The sequence below is a fragment of the Ascidia mentula genome, chromosome 5 (genome assembly GCF_947561715.1).
Source record: "Ascidia mentula chromosome 5, kaAscMent1.1, whole genome shotgun sequence".
NCBI classification, from domain to species: domain Eukaryota; kingdom Metazoa; phylum Chordata; class Ascidiacea; order Phlebobranchia; family Ascidiidae; genus Ascidia; species Ascidia mentula.
In genome coordinates this window covers 11,099,945-11,123,202 of record NC_138570.1, presented here as the reverse complement: position 1 = coordinate 11,123,202, position 23,258 = coordinate 11,099,945, and the positions used below count along the sequence as shown (strand labels likewise).

General features: G+C 36.3%; 3 protein-coding genes and 1 pseudogene across 8 annotated transcripts; 1 reads left to right on the top strand and 3 right to left on the bottom strand.

Moving 5' to 3' along the window:
- Positions 1 to 2,141: 2,141 nt before the first annotated feature.
- On the bottom strand, positions 2,142 to 5,522 carry LOC145904034 (uncharacterized). 3 transcript variants are annotated; one of them, XM_082992252.1, is made up of 12 exons: positions 5,312 to 5,522; positions 4,890 to 4,998; positions 4,615 to 4,697; positions 4,504 to 4,559; positions 4,251 to 4,297; positions 4,146 to 4,186; positions 4,017 to 4,087; positions 3,787 to 3,961; positions 3,625 to 3,730; positions 3,473 to 3,566; positions 2,955 to 3,115; positions 2,142 to 2,897 (listed from the first exon to the last, which is right to left on the bottom strand). In XM_082992252.1, the coding sequence occupies exons 1-12, from the start codon at positions 5,480 to 5,482 to the stop codon at positions 2,731 to 2,733; spliced, it is 1,281 nt and encodes a 426-aa protein (XP_082848378.1). In that variant the 5' UTR covers positions 5,483 to 5,522; the 3' UTR covers positions 2,142 to 2,730. The 3 variants fall into 3 exon arrangements, with proteins under 3 accessions (XP_082848378.1, XP_082848379.1, XP_082848380.1); XM_082992253.1 differs by having other exon boundaries at positions 4,251 to 4,294; XM_082992254.1 differs by having other exon boundaries at positions 4,630 to 4,697.
- Positions 5,523 to 7,436: 1,914 nt separating this feature from the next.
- Positions 7,437 to 8,354, bottom strand: LOC145902907 (uncharacterized; annotated as a pseudogene).
- A 2,885-nt stretch (positions 8,355 to 11,239) lies between these two features.
- LOC145904032 (uncharacterized) lies at positions 11,240 to 18,297 on the top strand. Of its 4 annotated transcripts, none has more exons than XR_014402710.1 (17): positions 11,240 to 11,379; positions 13,316 to 13,464; positions 14,589 to 14,696; positions 14,759 to 14,884; positions 14,966 to 15,061; positions 15,155 to 15,265; positions 15,413 to 15,603; positions 15,830 to 15,990; positions 16,046 to 16,159; positions 16,221 to 16,332; positions 16,397 to 16,491; positions 16,642 to 16,832; positions 17,034 to 17,204; positions 17,270 to 17,413; positions 17,475 to 17,535; positions 17,596 to 17,741; positions 18,062 to 18,297. XR_014402710.1 is itself a non-coding variant. In XM_082992250.1 (16 exons), exons 1-16 carry the CDS (start codon positions 11,281 to 11,283, stop codon positions 17,689 to 17,691), a joined length of 2,016 nt encoding a protein of 671 aa, XP_082848376.1. In that variant the 5' UTR covers positions 11,240 to 11,280; the 3' UTR covers positions 17,692 to 18,297. The 4 variants fall into 4 exon arrangements, 2 of the variants coding, with proteins under 2 accessions (XP_082848376.1, XP_082848375.1); XR_014402709.1 differs by having other exon boundaries at positions 17,798 to 18,297; XM_082992250.1 differs by having other exon boundaries at positions 13,316 to 13,432; positions 14,566 to 14,696; positions 16,221 to 16,337; positions 16,402 to 16,491; positions 17,596 to 18,297.
- Positions 17,595 to 22,459, bottom strand: LOC145904031 (uncharacterized). The gene is made up of 7 exons (XM_082992247.1): positions 22,218 to 22,459; positions 21,899 to 21,979; positions 20,631 to 21,278; positions 20,467 to 20,572; positions 18,405 to 20,407; positions 18,220 to 18,268; positions 17,595 to 18,167 (listed from the first exon to the last, which is right to left on the bottom strand). Exons 1-7 carry the CDS (start codon positions 22,424 to 22,426, stop codon positions 18,054 to 18,056), a joined length of 3,210 nt encoding a protein of 1,069 aa, XP_082848373.1. The 5' UTR covers positions 22,427 to 22,459; the 3' UTR covers positions 17,595 to 18,053.
- Between the last annotated feature and the right edge of the window lie 799 nt (positions 22,460 to 23,258).

The window sequence follows — 23,258 nt, the reverse complement described above, 5'->3', positions numbered from 1 at the left end:
AAATGCAAAAAAGAAGCAGCATTACCTGGCAATGCAACCACCTTCACATGCTGGTCATGTGGTTCAGAATATTCTGTAGGATTGGAATGCTGCACCAGTGAAGTATTCCTGGCCGAAAAGGGAATAGAAGTATGCGAGTGCCCAGCCTGCAAGAACACAATGAGACCTATGCCCGAGAATTTCAACCAGAGTATCGTCTTGATGGAGACGTGTTCGAATGCGTGCAGTGCCAAAGGTACTCTCTTAAGTGTGCTTGTAAAACAGTAAATGTTGTGCCTAAGTCCCCGTTGGGGATTGCATGTAAAAATAGCATCTGTAAATGCAGAATTGTACGTGTAAAAAGATATCGGCACGCCAAATTAGCCCGGAGTAAATCGAACATAGGAATATCAACAGAGAATTTTTTTTAACACAAGTGATGACTCTAAACATCTTTTCGCAAAATGTTCGCGGTTTAAACAACACAATGAAACGTAAATCGATATTTCAATATTTTCGAAGTAAAAAATGTAACATTGCCTTCTTGCAGGAAACGCATAGCAGTGTTAACAAAGTTAAGTTGTGGGAAATGGAATGGGGAGGTAAAGCGTTTTGGGCACATGGCACATCTAACAGTAGAGGCGTTGCAATTCTACTAGACAAGTCAACTTCGCAACATACAAATAACGTTCGAGTAGACCAAGATGGCCGATACATAATGGTTGAAATGTCAATTAATGCTATTGAACTGGTCCTTGTCAACGTCTACGGACCAAACAGGGACGAACCGGAATTTATAGATAACTTGTTTTTATCACTAAACAATTTCTCAAATGCCCATGTCATTATAGGCGGAGATTTTAACTTAGTATTGAACGACAATCTCGACAAATCGGGTACCGATAAACATGCTAACCGGAATGCGAAGAAAAAGTTAGAGCAATATACAACTCTAGGAAACTTGCAAGATATATTTCGACAAAAAAATCCAAATCTGCAGAAATACTCGAGATTTCAGAAAAATCCATACGCCGCCTCACGTATTGATTTCTTTTTGTTAGACAAACAACTCACTCTAAATGTTACAAATGCCGATATCGACCCGGGAATATTGTCAGACCATTGTATGATAACGTTACAACTTAATACCAACCCTCCGTCCCGCGGAAGAGGATACTGGAAGTTTGATGTATCCCTGCTTGATGATACCAACTATAGAGAGAAAATAGTTAAAGTAGTCACCAACTTCGAACGCGAAAATCCCCCAAATGATACAAATCCACACACAAGGTGGGACACACTAAAAGCCGTTATTAGGGGGGAAACAATTCGTCACGCCTCAAACGCTAAAAGAAACAGATTAGCAACCCTACATGAATTCGAAAACCGTAAAAAAAGTGCAAGATACTTTAGCTGAAAAGGGGGAAGACGAACGTTTACTAACCGAGTTAGCGCAACTTAAGGACAAACTAAACGAATTTATAGTGCGCCAAACTAAAAGCGCAATCGTCAGAAGCAGAGAACGTTTAGCCGAAGATGGGGAAAAAGTACTAGAAATACTATATATATAAAATAAGAAATAGCGCCGTTGGCGGTAAAAAAGAAACACCTTTTTGTTTTTTAGGCCCCGCCCCGCTTACTAATATTACTATTCGCGTGCTGCTCAAAAGCGTTCAAGGGCGCAAGGGGGGTATGGCTAGTATTTGTCCAATTAAAGAAGGTTCTTGTTTTCTTAGGCCAAATTTGATTTTATTCGATAGCAGGAGTGTGTAGGGTTGTTGGTTTAAAAGGATTTCATCGGCATACGTTTGTGCAAGGTTTTAGGGCCGAAATGTGTTCGAAACATGGGAAAATAAGGGGGGTATGGTTTTTGTTTTGCAAATTTGACAATGTTCTTGTTTTTTTAGAAGACCAAATTTGGTGCTATTTGATAGAATGAAGGCAAAAGAATATTCGTTTTAAAGGATTTCAACGGCAAACGTCATTGCTTAGAGTTACGCCATAATACGCATATGATATTCATAACCGATTATCATGCTGGTACCTAGTAGGGCGGCCGAGTAACCCGCGTTCAAAGTTTTGTTAACTGGCGATTTTTTTTGTCAACCAACATCCCTCTGGTCTTCGGCGGACATCGATCAACTTTAAAAGTAAGTGGTTTATTGATGTACGTGCTTAACCAAATCGTTTGTAACCACAATGAACATTCGTGAAAGCAGATGTATCGCGTAAGTTTGATCAACTAAATTGAAATCTCCCATTGCGAAAAACAGATCTGAAAAACGTGATCGATTGTTCACAACCGATTTTGATTTGCCAAGGGCACTGCTATTCAATTTATGTGAAGCAAGCTTCAACTAAAAAGCTTGACTGCGAATCCTGCATTTGATGTGTTTCAATAGAATTTTAACAAGGGTACTTGAAATTGAACATTGTCATTAGAATTTATGCACGAAACTGTGAGAAATATGAATAGGAAACACTGTAAGAATATGAATAGGAAACAAATAAGGTTGGCAAAAAATGGAAAATGCCCCATTTAGCGTTGTTTGCTTAAAACATATTTTCTAAGAGGCCAAAAGTTAAAAGGACACTAAGTCTTGCAGATATGGTATGACAACTTATACTGGTACCCCTCCAAATGTCATATATTTTGCACGCATTGAAAGCATTTGCAGTTAAAACTATTCACTGAGTTGTTAGTTATATATGCAAACATGCACATTTATATGGGATTGCAAAAGTAGTCTATCATACTGTAGAATTTTTGACATTGTGAGGTTCCATGCTTCCTCGACCCCAAATAGCAACTTCATACTCTGGAACTACAATCCCATGTTTTGATTTTTTGTGATTCTTCAAACTTCTGTTAGATTTATAGGAAATGCCACACTCTCCACAAACATACGGTTTTTCCCCTGTAATAAATATAGTTAACAACTCAAATTAATCTTTTACATTACCAAACTTTTAACCTGTATGGATTCTTCGATGTTCTGTGAGTTTAACTTTCCTTGAAAATGATCTACCACAAGTTTCGCATACAAATGGCTTCAGCTTATGATGTATATCATTAATATGTCGCAAAAGGCCACTCTTTTGAGCAAATGACTTGGTGCACACTGTGCAGTTATACCTACAGATCAATTTGATTTTCAATAAAAAAATGATTTTGTGGTATACAGAAAACTAATTTTTTACCAGCAAAAAGTTATTTTTGCTGGCTTCAATAAATTAACCACATTTAATTTTTAATTGATGCCATCAGTGTGAAGAGAGCTTTTGAAAAAAACTTCATTCAATATTTTGATAGCTCCCAAATGTAACTTACTGATGATGACAAGCAATGTTTTGTTGCCGTGAAATGAAGTCTTTTTTTATTGCTATCTTTTTTATAATGGCAACATATTTTGAGTTAAGTGACATTAATATGCAGTAAACAATAATCTTCCAAGAACTGCAAATTATAAAACTGATATATGTTAAAAATAACCTTTTCTCTCCAGAATGTCGTGATTCGTGTTCTTTAGCATGTATTTTTTGCCTGAAAGATTTTCCACAAACTGAACATATGTATGCTTTTTCATCTGGTCAATAAATGTTGTTCAAAAAGTAAGTCTACACTGCACATGGTTAATGCATTACCTGAATGAATAAGCATGTGCATAGTCAAGCTACTTTTGTATGGAAATCTTTTTAAACAAACAGGACAACCAAATCTTTCTTCACCAGTGTGGGTTCGTTGGTGGAGCTTAAAAAGCATAATTTGCAACAATGCTGTCAATTGGTAGATTTTGCAGAACTTACTTGCATCACATATTCATTTGTAAATGATTTGTCACACAATTTACAAAATGTACGACTTTCTTTGCGCTGTAAATGGCGATCTAACTTTCGTTGTGTGGAGAAAGTTTTTTGACAGTGTTCACAGGTTTTGTTCGCTGTACAATGAAACTTGTCCATATGATGCTGCCAAGCTTTTCTGTTGATAAAAATGGTTCTCACAAATGATCAAATGCTGTTCAATAACTACTTACCGCTGTTTAAATTGTTTGTCACACTCATCACATGAGAAGGTGGGTAGTAATTGTTTTTGTTCCTCAATATCCTAAAAAAACACTCTCACATATAATGACAGTTAAATGCATCCAGTATTGTTGCTGTACCATAACTTGATGTATATTTCTGTTGGTGAGTTGTTCCTTTTCTGCAAAAGAAACCATCAAAATGTAATACAACTGAGACCAACTTTTGTCTTTTAATTGAAAAACCTGAATTTGGCATTGAAGGTATTTCACATTTTGAACTTTTGAGTCTTCTATGAAAAACAAACATTTATATCTGTACATTAGTGTTTTCCGTTATTAGATAAAATATTTGATTGCATACAGTTCACAAACACTATAGGTGAAAACAAAATTCCTGCTTAAATAGTTTTGAACAATTTGTTTTTGGTGAAATCTTTACTGTTGTTTGCACATATTATACATGCATTGATGTGTTTTAAAGAGAAAAAACATCTACCGTTTTCTTGTGTGATATACTTTGTTTTTTTCATGCAACCATTCAGATGAATCTTCCTGAAAAAATGCTACATCGAACTTTTTTGTTTGGAGTATGCAAACATACAAACACCTTAATAAATTTTACTTCAAGCAATGAGGCTGCCTTCATCACATCTTCTGAAACTTTTTCAAACAGATGTGCAGCAGATTTCTCTATGACATAAACAGTTAGCATTTTACTTTTGGTACTATTTGGGGATTCATTGAAAGTTGGGCATCTAACTGATGTAATTTTATCTGTGACTATGTATTTGGTACACAGCAAAATGATTTAATGGATGTATTTGTTGTTTTAATAATTTGATGAGTTTCACCACAACAAGATATTTGTAAAATTAAACCAACCTTTGGTATGTTCTTGGCCATCAACATTAATCTTGGAAAAATAAATGTAATACAGTATTAACCTCATTACGTCCAGGTCAATTTCTTCAGGTAATTTGACTGTTGTTTCCTATGTAAATGAGGTAGAATGTTTCATGTTAATAAAGTCTGAAAGCATCTTAATGTAAATTACAAAATAGGTCTGTTCTTCACGAAAAAGAAACAAAGCCAATTTCAAACAACAGGTTAACATATAATTACTAGGATTTTTGTAGTTATAATACATTCTTACCAGGTTGAAATTTGAAATACGCAAAGAGAAGTTACTGGCCAAGTTTTATGCATCTATATAATGTAGGCCTATTAGTCTTTTTTTCAGCATAGATTTTTTCTGAAAATGTTTTATGTTATTATTTCCGATTTAATATTCATACCATACCTACCATTGTTACATTGTCTTTGTTTCCAAGCCTAATCATCTCCTTAAGTTTTGCTGATGCAGCAGAAACGACACATGCATGGGCTTGAAGAGCTTCACCGGAGCTAGTTATAAATTTAAGGTCGCACCACTCGCCACTTTGCTGCATTCCATACAATGCATCCAGTAAAGTCATTCTCAAATATTTTTGATTATTTCACAAATAAGACAACCAAATATCTGGGAAAAGCAGGAAATGACGCAATTGACAAATACTACATGTTGTTACATTTTTTTGAGTTATTATAGCACCACAAACTCCGCCAGCAATACATTGTCAGCACCAAAGTCGACAAAACTTTTTTTTCTGTAGACAAAACTTTAAACGCCCATAACTTTGTTGTTTCTCAATTGATTTCGATGATTTTTGCATTAGTTGCATGAAATGACATGTAGTTTTGCATGGAATAGCATGTAGAACCGCGGCCACGACCATTCAGACACCGTTGGAAACTACATTAAAAACCCTTTCAAACCATACCTAACTTGTCTAATTATCACATCTGAACGTACGCCTACTGATTGAATATTTTTCATAGCCGTCATAAAAAAATACACTTTTTCGTTATTAGTCTTTTCACAGGTTCGCGGCCACGGCCATTCATACACCATTGGAAACTACATAAAAACCCTCTCAAACCATACTCGAAATCCATGGAGAAACGGCAAAGTTATGGGCGTTTAAAGTTTTGTGGACTAGCGTTTCGTGTGTGTGTAACTTCGGTCCGTGACGGCGACGCCAATGTGACGTAATTTTTTGTATGCTGTTAGAGCCTTCCCCGACCTTTGTGGTGACGTAACTTGCACCCCCACTTTCGGAACATACAATTGTACACTAGTCTTCAATCGAATGCACTCCCCTCCGTAACGGCAAAGCGGTTCGGCTAAAACTAAAATTCTGAAAGCCGTCCCACCAGACTCGACTCAGCTGCAGTGTTTCTTAAAATTTTCTCAACAAATTTAGGGTTCATAAAGTATAGTATATGGTTCCGACTTCGGGTCAGGAATGAGTATGACGTCAAAATAATGCAGGTAAAGATTGGCTAAAAAATGCATTGCTTTAGATTGGAGTTCTTCAGTAAAACGTGTAGCGCATTGGTTAATTCTTTTGGGGGGAACATTTTACATTCAGGCAAAGCAGAAACTGTCGAAGAATATATGTACCAAGCACCCAAAACAAAAATTTACATTAGGCAAATAGAAACGTCTGAAATTCAAGGCAACAGAAGGCCTGGCAGCTTCTTGGCTTTGAAGTCAAACATAACAACCAACAAAACTTGATGCAAAAAAGGGCGGGACAAGACTACATCAAAATGTTCAAGTCAACCAATCACCCGACAGCTCTAATGATCAAATAAAATAAGGAAGTTACAGTAATATTACCAGTAGCTGAATAAATTGGCCTCCAACATTTCCACTTTTACTGAAAGTACCGAAATGGCGGTCTATGTAGCCTAAGTAAAATGTATCATTAGAATTGATCCCGTAAGTTAAGTCTAGACGCAGGGTTAACTGATTTAATCAAATTCCAATTCAACCAACCCTACTCCCCTCTGAAGTTCTGTGTTCATCTCCACTGTTTGTAAATATGTTTTCTGTACTGTTTTCGTGTTATACTTACTGGTGAGTTGCATTTTCTATTTTGCAAGGAGTGTTTTAAATTGATATAGACGTCAAATTGTAGTCCCGACCAGTGGTCGAAATCTGGTACAGTTTTTGGTAGAAAGTGCAAATTCAAAAGACGTCGAAACCGGACTCTAATCAGACGTGGTTAGCTGGACGTCGCATTTACGTCCAAATATGTTCCTTTTTTATCAGTGGTCGAAATCTGGTACAGTTTTTGGTAGAAAGTGCAAATTCAAAAGACGTCAAAACCTGACCCTAATCAGACGTGGTTAGCTGGACGTCCAATTAACGTCCAAATATGTTCGTTGCGTCGATATTTGGTTGTAAATTCGCATCTAAAATACGCCTGTTCTTGCCTGACGACGTACATTTTTAGCCTGTATAAGGCGTCAAATAGCCCACGATGTTAAAGCTGAAAACAAGTTTAATAAAAAAAAAGAACGCAAAGAAAGGTTTGGAAGAATTTAGGCAGAGGTGCTTGGGCTGGAGGACGGGCGACCTCCTTTTCTCCCGGGCGCATGCTTCAGGTAATCTCCCACATGGAATAATCAATTTCTTTTAGATCGGGATACAATTCCCTCACTGCTTCTGTAACAAAATATTTAAAAAAGTAATTATCCAGATGTTTAGTAGCAAACAGTTCTTTAGGATAACATAATATCTTTTTCGTAATCATTTGTCCCCCCTGAAGCAACCCCAAGGCAGCAACAAGTAAACAACAAGTACAAACTATATGTATCCTTCAGGAAGGGGACAGATAAATAATAAGACACAAGAAGCACACAAAACTCACCGAGTACAACTTTAAATAATGGAGATTTGGTGAATGCTATTTTTCCATGCCCTCCTTGCATGTTCATGTTTGTCATCAGAGCAGTCGTAAACATCCTAAAAAAGAAGATTAGAAGAGTGAAAGTCTACTCCCCACACACACTACTGTTACTTTTCAAGCAACACAATTTCAATAACTTTTTAACCTGTCACAAAAAAAATTTAAATTGTGATTACCTGTTCAAAATTTTATTAACTTTATTCCAGTGCACTTAGTTAAGGAGTCACTCTTGTAGTAGAAATCAATATCCATATCCATATCTGAACTAGCTTGACTGCCATCATCATGTGTATTTTCCTGTAATTCCACAGCGCGAACACGTTCATAAGACGTATCTTTTTCTGGCAAACAATCACTATCACTTGACGATGGTGCAAACAAAGCATCGACAGCTTTATTTAATCTTCTATATCGCCTCTAATACGCCACGTTTAAGTGTACAGAAAGCGCAGGAAACTTCAACTGCAAGAATAACAGTAACGAGAAACGTCAATTCAAACTCACATGCGTCTTGCCAAGTTTCTATCTCTCGTCTCTCCCTTTTCCGCATTCCATGCGATTTGCGCGGGAAATATTTTACGTCAACGATTTTGTGCGCGGGTGGAAGAAGTCGGCGGCACGCCAAAAATAAATTCAAACTTGAGACAAGTCGGTGGGAAATGGCGAATACCACATCACGCATCTAACGATTTTCATCATGACTGCGTCGATAACAAAGTGGGTAACAGCGGTAACAAGGGCCGGCGACTGCGTTTTGATAAATTTATTAAATTCGCAAAAATAAACACTGTGCGCCACTAGCCTTTTTAAACATGCTGATTTTAAACAAGTCAGAAAATGTTGTTTGAAAAATCAATACATAACTTAATGTTGAAACTGGAAATGAACAAAATTAATGTCGATAATCAATTAAGGTTTCTACGTCTTTGGACGTCGATAGCTAGTTTTAACTTGGCCGACGGAAAATGTACCAAAAATGGACTGTTTCGCGACATACAGAAGATGAACAAATATTGACGTCCATAATCAGTTAGGACTTCAACGTCTATGTACGTCGATAAATAGTTCTTAAATGACTGACTAAAAAATATACCAAATTGAGACTGTTTTTGGACGTACTGTAAGTGACTAAATGCGAACGTCGATATTCGACGAGTAAATCTACGTCGTTGGACGTCGAAATTATGAAACTCTCTGACCGACGGAAAATTGTTGCTATTGAGACCGCCATACGACGTACAATAATGCCCGAAAATTGGACATGTCACTTTGGTCAGTATTTCTACCAAATATGTATGTCTAAAAGACGTAAAAACATGGACCCTAAATTTGGGTCTGAGATGTACTAATATTGGACGTCTGAATGAAGTAGTTATTTTGGAAAGGCGGGGACCGAAAATCAAAATTGGTCGAATCGACGTCGTGACCGCATTTCGACTTCGATTCGACGTCGGTATGACGTCGTGTGTCTGCTGGGTAGTAAGTAGGTCACTTCATTACCAACTGCTTGAAAATATAATCTGTTGTTTTTTTCTCTTCTGTAAACAATAAATATGTCAATTGAATAAAGAACTAAAGGTGTTACCAGCAATATGTTATAAATATCCGACAATATAAGTACTTAAGCATTAAGTACCATCTAAATTTACTAATCTAAAATTATGGGTATTCTGCAATCAATCACAGTGCCATTAGATGATTCATTTTTGAAGTGACAGTGTTTAATTATTACTGACAAAACACAGCTTTGTGGCAAACCAGAAAAATCTAATGACACTACAATATTAAACTTTATGTAACTTCAGCATAATTATACTCACATTTTGTGTTAAAAATTCAATTACAGGTATATGCAATGGATGCACAGTCAAAATCCTGGTCCTAGTAATAAATGACAGTAACAAAAGCACTTTTTGATAAACTACTGTTGCTACATGCTAAAATCTTGTGCATATATCCACTCTTACTTATACTGAGTCCTAAAATTGCATTTATTTGTAAGCTATTACAATTGTTATTATGATAGTTGTTTTATTATAGCACATGTTCACTAATCACACATGAATCATTACAAGTTTGCTCTAAATATCATAAAAAATAAGGAACAAATTAATTTTATATAAACTTAAATCATTATTCACCAGTAGTGAGCATTAAAACAATCCTAAAACACATGTGAACAGCACAGCGAATTATATTTTCAACTCTACAACACGCTATTTCGCTACGATGTGCTTACGACGCACGACCGAGTAGAACTCAATTCTACTCGATCGTAACGTCGTTAGATCGACTTCTTTCGTCGTAAGCGGCGCCGCCGAATGCTTCTCCGACGGCGCTCCGATGCAGTGGGCATATAACTGCTCCGACGGTCGTTACCGTCGTATCGTAAGGTCCTTACGACGGCAGTGGGCATCAGCCTTTACGTTCCATTTATAGTGACGAAAATTATAAAGGGCGCGTTGTGAGCTATTCCAAGTTTCATAGGAACCTATCGTATTGAGACAAAGCCATGCCCTGCTAAAAAGCACTGGATGCACTGCATCGTTTTGTATTGAGACGGAGTCACGCCCTGCTATCGTTTTGTAAATTTCCTGCTTCATTGTAACATCCATTGACCAACCAACGTTTTACTACTGTTGAGTATATGGCCTTAACAGTAAATTCTATAAATGCTTTTAGAAACCCGCGTACAGCGGCTTATGTATCTATAGATCTATAGACCTGTACACGTGTGCAAAATACCTGTGCAAAATACCTGTCCCTCTGCATGCAATGTCTCTTTGTCGAAGTCCGGCCAGCCGCACTATTAAACGCCACCTGCAAGAAGTTCCACGATATGTCTATAAATAAGTGCTCGAAATTTTACGGAATGTCCCCCACGGAAAAAGAGTAATTTGTTGTCAAAAATAGATTTTATCTTTGTTTCGGTCATCATTGCGGGAAATGCTGATTGATAAACTTGGTCTCCAGTGCAAGAATCGAAAGATTTGTCCGAGCACTCTGATGGTTTAAATACGAATGTACCAATTATGAGATTTCACCACTATATGCCGCTCGATGAAAGTGAATCGTTATTGCTTCAGGAACATTTCGATATCAAAGAGGAAAGTCACCAATATGTTTAAGAGTCTGAGGGCGATGCCATAACAATTGCGAAGACCAACGTGCAGAACCCTTCTAGCTCCAGGCCCCGCGCGTGACCTGCATGGGCTACTATTGATCTTCGACCGTGAACAGGTCCGGAGATGGTCTGAGTGTAAATATAAAAGAGTGCAAAGCGATTCTAAAAAACCGAATTCAATCATTTTTTTAGAAATTGGCAAGACACATTCCTTACATCTGGAACAAATGGAAAATTGCAAGACAGGGTTCTAATGCTGCTTAATCATGCGTAACGTTACTGTTTTGTCATTCTGCAAGAGTGGCGGTTGTTTGAATGGTGGAAAGTGGAAACGCTTGTTTTTTTTCTGGCCATGAACACATCGCAAAGTTTGCACAAACAATTGTCGGATACATCAAAAGGTCATCTACAATATGGTAACTTACGAAATCCTTCAAAACGACTACATTTGGTAAGAAATTAAGGTTTTGTGGAGACTGCAATCCAACGACAAGTGTGTAAGTGTATTGTCCTGTTAATTGTTGATGATCCATAAAAAAGCCAATTAATAATGTTCTGCTTTAGACAGTGCTTGTATGATAGTTTGTCAATAATAATCATGTCTCGGACTTCGCATCATTCATGGTTCTAACTTGACAACATTGCTGGTATAGATTGGCCTACATTGGTTTAGAATTAGATAGAAGAGTTCAATAAAACATGTGTAGCACAGTGGTAAATCCTTGCTTTGTGGAACATATTTTTGTTTGGATTGATGCATCACTGCGCTACATGCATTTTACTCCTACATATACCGATGCATTTGCAGGCAATCTTTTTCTTAGCCCAAAACCTGCAGCATTGTGACATCAGACCGATTGATGAACCTTAAATTGAAGTAAATGTTCAATCTTCATGTTGACTTTATCTGTAGCTTCTTGATAACCACTTTTGGTTCTAAGCTGGCCCATCCCGTCAGCATAAAGTGTAATCTTTTTGCGCTATTTTTTATTGCTTTTGGTGGGAGAATGAAATTATGGTTGTATATTGAAAAGAAGTTATATTGTATCTATGGATGTTATTGGAATAAGGAATCTATTTGAATAATCATTTGCAGAAACTGATGATGTCTTTATGTCAAAATATTTTTTTCTGAAATGAAAGAAAACATCCACTCTTTTGTGTTTGTAGGAAATCTGTGCAGAAAACATAACTAATCATGAGGCATGTGAAAAGTATTGGCTAGTACACAGTAAATTTTGCATTTTGACAAATGTGGTTGCATTATTATCCAAACAAATCCAAAACATGGTGGCCTCCCAAATATATTTTGGAAAGTTTGTTGCATTATAAACTAAATAGTCGTTCATAATAAGTCTGTGTAATATTTGTTTTAAATCCATATGTACCATTTGTTTGAACAAGGCATAAAGGTGTTATTTATGATCTTTTTTATAGTATGAACATTTTATTTAGGTTTGTTGAGCTCATGCACAACTTTTGTGTAATGTGGCCTGCTGTAAACTTGTACATCTCTTAGGTAACCTGTAACTATCATGTGGTTGTTGTAGTTGCCAAACTTTAGCAATTAATACTTTTGTTGATCACCAATGACAACAAAATTCAAACTATTTTTGACTAATTAACAAAGTCATCATCATGCAATATGCACATAAAGCACTAGCTTTTGACAACAGGATCAGCCTGACTGTTGTTATATATTTATATTTCAGAATATATATTTCACCCTGTGGGCATCCTTAGTTACAGTATACACAATAATAAAATGATTTAAAAGGCATCTGAAAAACAATAACACTAAAAGGACCAAGGATAACAAACAACTTCAACCTGTTGCAACAGTACCCTGACCAGGCTAGACACTACACTGTGTTGCAAGCAGTGCATAAAAGAAGTGCCTGCACAGTCAAAAGGCAGCATTGAACGTGTGTTGATAAGAATCATGCTGATAAGGCAACTGCATTAAAACATCGAAACCTCTAAAAAATTTCAAAAGGCATCAACACACTCTGGGCAAGATCATCTTTTGGATTTTAATAGTGGCACCGGTGAGATTAAGCCACTTTGCTTCACACATTTCCAAGTCATGGAAATGTGGTTGTTCCACAAATATATTTAAAAAACCCTCACCAAATTTGTGGTATTTTCAATATTTTGCACATTACTGGTCCTCAATTATATTCTAATATTCTAATGGCATTGAAGCAACAATATACCTAAATGACAAGTTTGCTTTTTAATCAAAAAATGCAGTTTTTGATAATTTGTTTAAATGATGTTTTATGTTCTAATTTCAGTTTTTAAGTATTTAATGTACAATGATCATTTGGGCCTACAATGCTAACATAGAAAATGTGTAAAAAACAATCCCCCTCCTTACATTTTAGAATACTCAAACTCACCCTTTTAACCTAAATTCATTGAGTGTCTGTTTGGAGTTAATTGAAGATGAAGCACACCTAGAAGAGCACAAATATTTAAATAAAAAGTGTGACAACACTAGAGTTGATCAGAGTACCATCACAAATGTTATCAGGTATGTTTAATGTACTTCGCTCTTTTTCTAAAGTATTTGGAGACACTTTTTGTCAACTTCTTTTATTTTTTGTCTGAATACAATATCAATTTTATGTTAAAGAAATAACCCCATATATTAAAAGAGAAATCCAAATATATGCCACATAATCTTTATGATAGAAAATTTACATCTATGACAAAATCACTTCTTTTCCAAATGGCACTTTGCTTGATGAGAAATGACAAAGAATTTACGAAATATAGGACCTATATGGGTATTAGATAGGAGAAATCCTGTGTTCAAGGCCCTCGGCTGTAATGCATCTAGCGACTGTTCCGCTTGTTTCCCAATGACCGTTGATGGGTCATGTGACTTACATAGGGACCTGAAATTCTACAAAGTTGAAAAAAAAAAATGGAAGATCATATGACCAACAGGGGGGTATACCCAGCCCTTAGGGGAGGGCATTGACACTTTTTCAGCAACTAAATTTGATGCCATCGCATAGAGAAGAGTTGGAACTTACAAAAAAATGCAAATGAGTGGGTAGTTGAACGATTCATTTTTCTGCAAAATCCAGTTCCATTTTTGGTTGCTCTTTTAACCAAAATATTGAGTAACCAGGGGGGCAAATGGCCCTAGGGGGGTGGCTAAACCATTTTTTCGGAGACTAATTTTGATCAAAATTTGTAGATATGAAATGGATCTTTCATAAAATCACAAATGATTGGACACTTAAACGATTCATTTTGCCACAAACACAGCCTGATTTTTTTGCTCCATTTTCAACATAAATTTCAGCAGCACCCACCAGCAAGTTACTACCTAATTGGAATAGCTCAAAACCACACTAAAACTGCCCCAAACACCCTAAAATTCGCCATGACAACAGCATGCACATGTGCGCTCATTCAGCCGTAAATTTAACTTAATTGCGTCACTGCTTTGCTTGGTGATGCATGACTTTGCATTGTGACACAGGTCTACACGGTGGGCATTTCCCAGCACCAAAACTAATTTTCATAGAAATACCAATATGCGTCCTATAGTATTTATAGGGAAAAGTATGGCTTATTGGCCTGGTTTTTATATTTTACAATTGTACCTTCATTTTTTAAGACCCTTAATAAATTTTTTCAAAGATCATCTTCTCCTGAACTTTTATGTGAGAGCAGTGCTGTTATTGCTGTTGCAAAACACATTGCTGAAAGTGATGTAAAAAATCAAACCAAAATTCATAGCAAGATAAGGTAATCTGGTCGTTGCAACGATTTCCATTGCTTTAAAAATAATGACAATATTTTATCTCCAGAGAGCATGAACAGCAGCAAAAACTTGCTTGTCAAAATGCACTACAAAAATTTGACAAGTTTAAACAAAAACAAAAATCTCGGCAACGAAAAAATGAATATGAGTTTAAAGTATTTCAAAAATCAAGGTTGTTTCTTTACTGATGTTGAAGAATTTTCTGTGGTATTGTATCAATTCATGTGGTTTGTTGACAACATCTTCTTTTCAGTGAACAAAGAGCTACAACCATAAAGCAGCAAAACATTGAACAACAGGAAAATTCAACCTTAAAACTAAAAACTAAACTACAAGAAGCAGAAAAAAGGTTTTTGAAAAAATGCATTTTTGTTTGATTTTTAATGATGTTATTGTACTTTTTTGCTTGTTTTTGGTGTTTATTGTATTGTAACTCTTCTAGAAAACAGATGAAGTTGCAACAAGACAAAGAGAGACTTGGAAACTTGCAAACTTTTCTGAAACAGTCTTTTGAGTGTTACAAAAACACAAAGCTATTACTCAACAATGAAACGTATGTAAAAAAACATGGTTTGTTTACAAGATTTATAATTTTCTTTAGGGATAACACTTTTTGGTATGTTATAAAACCCTGTACACTGTACTTACATAATAATATTAAATAGATGTCAGATTAATTTAATACAATAATCAATTTCAGGTACACACAATTTGTTAATGACCCAAAAATATCAACCGTCCAAGCACCGTTTGAAACCACATATAAACAAATAAATCAGCTATCACATCATTGTCACAGTAAAGGATATATGGAACAAAAGGAATGGCAACTTTTTTCAGACCTTCTTGCCAAATTTTTGTATATTTCCCAAACTCTTGTAGCGAACTTAGGTTAGTAAATACTGTAGTGTTTGATGAGATGGGCTTTAAACTGTTAACTTACCTGAAAAGAAAAACCTTAAAAATTTAATGTCAATTTTGTTTTGTGCTGTTAGTATGTGTCCATTAGCATTAAAATCTTTAGTGTTGGGCCCCAAATTTACACCAACCACAAAACAAAGTCAGTTAGTGTTGTGGTCAGGTTATACAATAGTGGATTGTATGTTTTAATTTGTAGAAGAACTTAAACAAAGAAATATACTTATGGAAGAGGAAGTGAAAAGACAGAAACAACTTGAATTGGATGTGGAGAAGGAAAAAAAGCTGTTATTAGAATTAGAAATGCAAAAACATATAAAAGAAAATAATCCCGAATTTAAGTGTCCTACTCTTCCTAAGGTTGTATTTAATATTTGGATTATTGTATTTTGTAAATCTTTTGTTTGTTTTGAAGGAGTTGCAATTATGTGTAAGCCGTTCAGCATACTTCTACCATCAAGTGTTAAAAAAAATAACCACAAAATATGAAGAAATTACAAAGCAGTTAAACACAAGCAAGGAAAACCAGGTAAAAACTTAAAAATTCTAACTTGAAATATAAGATTTGTCAATTCTACCTCCATTGACAGAAACTAATCATTGGACTTAATAAAGCAACAAGTGTGCCTATTTCGTCCATTACAAATCGATCTTGGTCTGACATTAAAAGCAAGTTGTGTGACCTAAATGGGCTTCTTCGAGGTTTAGTTTGTGTACATAAACTTGCTGTGCAGGCTTGTAAAGTATTTTTGTTATGTTGCACTAGAACAGGATGTTAAAGTTGGCAACCAACGTGTAAATGTTTCAAGCCATCCTGATGGTTTTGACTATGCATGTTTTTTAATGGCCAAAAAATTTGTGGTGAGTGTTTTTTGTCTTCAAATGAAAATATGGCATAAAATTTTGCAATTTATATGTAAACAATCTTACACACCTTTGGCTCACAAGGAATTATGTATGTTAGCAGTTTATTGTTTTATTTGGATTTATGGCATATTTGCCTTCAACTAGAAACAAGCCGAAGATCAGGTGTCTGCAAATCATGCTGCAGCATTCAGTCTTGCTTTGGCTATAATTGGAGTTTGGGAACAAAACAAAATAGTTGGCGAACTAGTACTTGGGCAGCTGCAATCTAAATGCCCATTTATTATTCCTTTGTACATACCTCGGCTTGATACACAATCTGAAGTGGAATATAACAGGTAATTTTGTGTTTTGAATGTTTTAATACTTTTATGTCAAAAAACTTAAGTAAACATAAAATAAATTGTTTCCTTTTTGTTCTTATGTGTTTGTTGCTGAAAGTCTTTGCTTAAAACTAGATAGCAGCTCGTGAAATCCTTCATATGCAGAACTCCGAAATTTGCTGTCTTAACATATTTTATCAAAAACTATATGTTAAGATTACGAGGCTATATTTGTGGTAAGGATGGCACTGTGGAAGCTCAAGACAAATATCTCAAGCGAATGTCTGGTTTTATTCGTACATATGCTGCAATTATACAGTCTCCTCTTCCTCCAAGCATAAAGAAACACCCTCATGGCATTGAAGAAGGTTGGAAGTGGATAACCAGGTATCACTTAATTTGGACCAATTTCATTCAGCAAACAAAATGATGATAACCTTGTGTCTACGTAGGATGCTTAATTTGGACCCTTGGCCAGAAGTGACAGCCACAGTCCTCTTTGATTTTCTGGAAGTTGCTGGTCATGTGTTAATGGAAGCCTATAGTAGCCAATTTAAGAAACTTCTGTATTTTCTGTGCCATGACTATTTTCCCAGGTAGGAATAAAAAGGGATGTTAAGATGGAAAACGTTATTACAGGACATTATATTTTTACAGAATAAAAGAAGTATCTGGGAACAAAGGTGGTCCATTACAACGATTAGAAATGTTTTTATTGGTTGGTGGAATAAAATTTTCAATCCCGATATAAGTTTTTATTATGTGTATATTTCTTCAGGAATGTATTAAGTCCGACCATGTACCAAAGCCACGTGGTTATTTAGGACCTTCTTTCTGGAACACCTATCACCATACTGGAGTCGTTGGAAGCTGAGGAAGGTTGTATGTACAGTTGCAAGGATCAAGAACAACTTGTCATTGGAAGTAAGCGATTATAAAAACCAGCAAGCACAAAATATATGATCAATTAACTACAATAGAAAGAAAATTTGGACTTTTTGGATTTCTACAAGAAAACTCAACATTGTGTGATCTGGTGCTGTTTAAAATACACATACAAAAAACAAAGAAATACTAAATAAGCTACAGAGGCTCTGAATGAATTCTTTCATCGGATGGAAATGCCAAATAAGCCAACTAACAAGTGCAGCAACACACAAAATCACGTTATGTACAAGATATAATTGTTTTAAATGCCTGATTTTAGAATTGATAGATTTTTTAGAAGGCGTTGATTTACACAGGCGTTTCCTGTGATTCGTTTTCCTCATTCACAATGGAATCATTCTTCACCTCGTACACACCAGCAGTGTCACTAGATTGCGAGTCCGAGTCGCTGCTAAACGCAACCTAACCATAAGAAGTGTATTATTAATAAGCACATGCATTTGGAAGTACTTACGTTTATTTGTTCAACTGTTACTTCCTGCTTTTCTTTGGCGCAAGGAGCACTGCAAATAAAACAATTCGTTTAATTTTACGCAGTTTCAATGTTGTCTATTATGGAACAAATATTAAAAACTTGTCATATCATAATTATTTTTTTCCTGGGTATTGTTTCTAAATATGCCCTTAGGTACAGTTTACCTTGCTTGAGTTTCTGCACCATCACGTTTTAGTACGACAGTATCATCCTGGTCAACTGGGGCATCTTGTTTTTTTCCTTTTCTATGTCTTTTCCTCCCTCGGTCTTTTACACCCAAAGATTTTTTTGACATACGAAGCGGAAAAACGCTGTGGATAAACCGTGGAAAGCTTGATCGGGACAAAGTGGAACTCGCACTGGAAACCAAAGAGGGGGAACTTCGACCTGAAGACTGGTTGCTTTCACACCGCTCGTCCGTAACCTCGTCTACAGCTGAAAAGACCTCTTTATTTTCTTTTGTATTTGTAGGCTGCATGCCAGACTCATTTGCATCAACAGCTTGCTGTTGCAATGACGTTTCTTCTCTGGGCGTGTATTGCAGAGTTGTATCCTCCTCGTCGTCAGACGATGACCGAAAACGTTTTATTGGCATAGGGTATTTCATTGCTTCAACTGTGACTGTTGCTGTCGGCAAGGTTTCCTCTGTTGAAGATGTCGAAATTCTTCGCGAACTTTCTCCAGTGCTACTATGCAAATAATAAAGTGATACACTTTTGGCAAACTCTGGAAAATCGAAATCGTGGGTTTTCAGATCGCTTTCAAGTAAGACATTCTCAGTAAATTTTGCATCAACCTTTGTTTCAATTTTACTGCGAATCTCGGTATACTCTACATGACCTTGAAGGGCGGCGGTAATTGCTGCCTGGTCCAACTCGTCTATTTCCGACTTTGATGCAATAGAATCCGGATCAAATGGCCAACTTGGAATAAATTTGCGAGAGTTTGGGTTTAAGTTCAGTTCGTTTTCTTGGGGAGATGGAACCTGTATTCCAATGGATCGTTGCTGTGGATTTTCAAAAACGTTGGATCTAGCTTTTTTCTTATCTAATCGCCCTTTTGTTCGGCGAAGTTTTACTCCAAACAACTTGTGATACACATCGTTCATTTCGTCATCACTTCCCAAGCATTTTGACCATATGATATTAATAATGTTTGGATTGCAAAGTTCCTCGGTATCGTTGGTAAGTTCAGAAACACACGAAGCTGAAGAAAAGCTATCTAAAGAACTTTCATTATCTCCTCTGTAGTGGTTAATATTGTCACCATCGTCAATTATGTCATTAAAATTGACGTCATCATCCCCCATTATCGCCACAGCACTACTTCCTCCGATGGTTTTGTTATCATCCACATCTTCCTCATAATTGTCGACTTTATTATAATCGGAAGGAATCACTTCACCTGTTAGAGTGAGTTCACTTTTCACATCTGTTATTGATGTGGAATTATTCAGAACCTTTTCTTCCTTATCCACGTCTAAAATTCGCGCTTCAAGTTCCGTTTCATGTTTCTCAAGTGTAACCTCACTGAGCAGTTGATGCTGTGATTGTGTGGTACATTTCTTATCAAACAAGTCGTCTTCCAATTCAGTATTTCCTAACTTTTGTCTATGCATAGGGATATTAAGGGCATCTTTCGTTTGTTGCTGCACTAAAGGAGGTGGTTCAAGGTGACTGACAGAAGTTGTTTTATTGCTTTTAGAGTAATCGGTTTCTTCTGCCACGGTTTCATCTACAGGTTCAATTATTAGCTGAGGTAAATTTGTTGTTTCCGTTGTTTTGGTCGTTGTAGAAGTGCTATCTTCATGTACAATTGCCTTTACACCCAATTCATTGACGGGACATGACATTGGCTTGATAATTTCATTTTCTGTATCGGGCACAGCTTCTGTGGAATGCGTTGTCTCATCTTCTTCCAGGATTGTTTCAGAAAGCAAAAGATTAGGCTTTAGAATGTCAATTGCTGTCACCGGTTCGACAATTTCAATGTCACTGCTTTTGTAGGGACGACCATCCTCTTCATCTTGAGAACTACTTTCAACTTTCGGGATATTTTTTAAAATAGATTTTAATTCTTTTGTTTTCGTTTGTGAAGTTTCACTGGTCGAAGGGCTTGAACTGTTCGACTTTAAGCTAGCAGATCTTCGCAGGCTGCTGTGACGCACCTGTATGGAAGAAAATGTTACTAAAACCATGAGCAAATAATTGAAAAAAAAGCTTATACCACAGTTGGGTTTAGCCGCTGTATTTTTGAACTTTCTTCTCTAGTTTCCGCTTCAGTATTTGGACGCTTCTTTCGAAAACTAAGAGGGAAACTAAGTTTTCTTTTTCTGCACAAAATAAATGTAGATGTTATGATGTGAAAATGTAAAAAGGTAATTGGCATACTTTCCAAGTTTGTTTCGGTGATCAATAACCGGACTTCCTTGTGTGGAGGCTATCGAGGTTCTGTCGGAAGCTGTGGTACGGTAAAACACGTGATGATCAACTGCATTCTGCCAGAGAGCCTTTGCCTGTATTGCCGATGAGAAAGCGTAATATTTGGAAGTAGAGTGTCCACCAACTGAAGCCGGAGACAATATTTTCAGGTAAAACTTGTGTTTTTTGTAGTTAATGTGCTTTATGCAATTCCATTTGTATGTAACTGCCTCATGTTTGCTTGTTATTTCCACGATACCAGACGAATTTACGCCAATAATACACTCGCCGCCTCGTTTGTCCGAAGCAGTGTATCGATGTACCCCATACAATGGAAGCTTACTGGCAAGCCGAAGGAACTGTGTGTCGGCATCAACTGCGGGCATACCTTTTCGTGATCGGTATTGTTTTAAAACCTGACCATCAAAATCAGTAATGGCTCGTTCGTCTGAAATGGATCGGAGGGAAGAAAGACAACTCTTCAAATCATTTGAATCCATCTCGTCATCACCAAATTCTGATTGGAGCCAATATGAACTAAGAATTGCTAATGTATCAAGGGGACATGGCAAACGTTTGGTAAGGAGATCTTCCCGCATTTGCAAGCAAAGGTGATACCTTTAAAGCAAAAAAAATAACAAGAGCCATAGAGCAACAACATTTTATTTGCTTTAGTTGTAAGCTCAAAACACATTGATTAGAATGTGTATGTTTTAAAGATAAACAACTATTCTAATTTAGATCCTTGCACATATTAGTTAGCTGCTAAGTTATAAGTTAGCAGGTATAGTTCAGTAAATAGTAAGTGCATATAAAAATAACACAGGTTACCCGGGAACCTTAGTGCGCATTGCTCTGACCTTAAAGCCATGTATCTGACAATCACGTAACCTAAGCTGGTCGCGTGTTGGTGGACGCCTGTCCTTTGTATAATTACACAATAGACCAATTTAAAGACCTCTTTTTATTGTTGTTTAATTTTTCCCCAAAACAAACTTTGTTGAATGTATTCAATATCAAAAGCTTAATGTACAATTAAGTTAAAGTTACACGCGTATTGTGTGTGACAAAATTGCAGCTAAAATTGTACGTAATTTGACACTTGCACTTTTGTCCTACCCGCCCTATTTATGCAGCATCTAAGCTGTTTCTTTATTACATTTACTTCGTTTTGTTTGTTCGTACGTTCGCTTCGTTTGCGAAAAAAAAAATCTTACATTCAATAAGGCAACACGTACTTTGTTAATTCTTCTTTCAGGAATGAAGGGTCCGAAGGATAGAACTTTACTAAAAACTTAAATGCCCAGGTTTCATCAGATCTAAAACAATGAACCCATTAATATCTTTCAATCGCCAATACTGTTTATACAGTATTAGCCTACGGTGAATAATATAAATACATTTCTATTATGTAAAAAATAAATTTGATCACCAAAGTGAATTACAGCGTAGCCTTCCCTTTGTGAACTTTTTTAATACAACATCAATCACTTTCATGAAATATTTATGAACACAAGTATTATGAAATGGTGTAAATACGTCACTTCAACAACTTACTTTTCAGCAAACTGCTGCTTAATGCGCTTGTTTGGTTTCACCCAAGCATTTTTGTACTTTGTGCAGTCGATTTGTAAACCAAAATAGTCCCGTTCCACCAAGTTGAGGTAGGTAAACACCTTGTCTAATAGGGTTCCACCGAGTGCATTGCTGTTTAATGTCAATTTTATCTCGGATTCATCAAGAAAAGATACGCGACAAACCAACATGTTGATACCTTATTTCACTACAATTTCCTACAAAAGACACTCTGTAGTGAACAAAGTTATTTTTGAAATAAAAATCAACAAGCACTAAGAGCGACGAACAGCAGGTTTACCCAAACCTGTTCATGACTGATGGTAAGATAGAACAAGAAAAGACATGTTTCAATTATTGTACGGTGGAGGTCGTCAAACGAAAGAGTCGCCTTACTGTGCTTTGTCAAGCACTACCTTTAATTCGCCTTTGTTGCTGGTTTGTTACCAAATAGCCAGATGATGTTTTGTTGTCGGATTTACGTGAAAGCACTTCAAATTCCACCTGTAACGTAAGTCCAACAGCGTTCAATTAAAATTCACAAAATATGTTAAACAAAGGCGGCATATTCGATGTGTTTTGGTACGTAATACATGGGTTTATTGTCTACGAAAAAATGCCGCACCCCATCTCATCAAGTTTCATTTGCAGACTTTTGTTGACAAACTTTTCTATTGATAGTGCCACCATAGCGGATATTACCATGCCAACAGCTGTTTGCAATGATGTGACAAAAACCAGTCTCTATACGTTTTGTTAAAAATACGTGATCCATATAGTAAATGTTGACTATTAATAACTGGATGGAGCAACCAATCTTGCCAGGGCGGGATTAAGCCCTGAAGAAGCTTTTAGCAACTAAAAGGCTTCGGTGTCATAAAGAATACGTAATTTAGGGCCGCCAATACATTGAGGGCATATGTCCCCCACACCGAAAAAAATATGTACCAATCTGGGACTCAAAATTTAACCATTACCCTTTTTCATCATTTTCATTTTATTGTTCATTTTTAAACTAGATAT

Excerpts from the sequence above, each read along its gene's own strand:
- LOC145904034 (XM_082992252.1), bottom strand. The coding sequence starts at position 5,482 with ATGACTTTACTGGATGCATTGTATGGAATGCAGCAAAGTGGCGAGTGG. Across the intron at positions 4,298-4,503 it reads GTATATCACACAAGAAAACG|AAGACTCAAAAGTTCAAAAT; the intron begins GTAGATGTTTTT and ends TGTTTTTCATAG. Across the intron at positions 2,898-2,954 it reads ACATCGAAGAATCCATACAG|GGGAAAAACCGTATGTTTGT; the intron begins GTTAAAAGTTTG and ends TATTTATTACAG.
- LOC145904032 (XM_082992249.1), top strand. The coding sequence starts at position 11,281 with ATGAACACATCGCAAAGTTTGCACAAACAATTGTCGGATACATCAAAA. Across the intron at positions 15,266-15,412 it reads CTATTACTCAACAATGAAAC|GTACACACAATTTGTTAATG; the intron begins GTATGTAAAAAA and ends AATCAATTTCAG. Across the intron at positions 16,833-17,033 it reads TCTGAAGTGGAATATAACAG|ATTACGAGGCTATATTTGTG; the intron begins GTAATTTTGTGT and ends CTATATGTTAAG.
- LOC145904031 (XM_082992247.1), bottom strand. The coding sequence starts at position 22,426 with ATGTTGGTTTGTCGCGTATCTTTTCTTGATGAATCCGAGATAAAATTG. Across the intron at positions 21,279-21,898 it reads CTGAAAGAAGAATTAACAAA|GTATCACCTTTGCTTGCAAA; the intron begins GTACGTGTTGCC and ends TTTGCTTTAAAG. Across the intron at positions 20,408-20,466 it reads AGCGGCTAAACCCAACTGTG|GTGCGTCACAGCAGCCTGCG; the intron begins GTATAAGCTTTT and ends TCTTCCATACAG.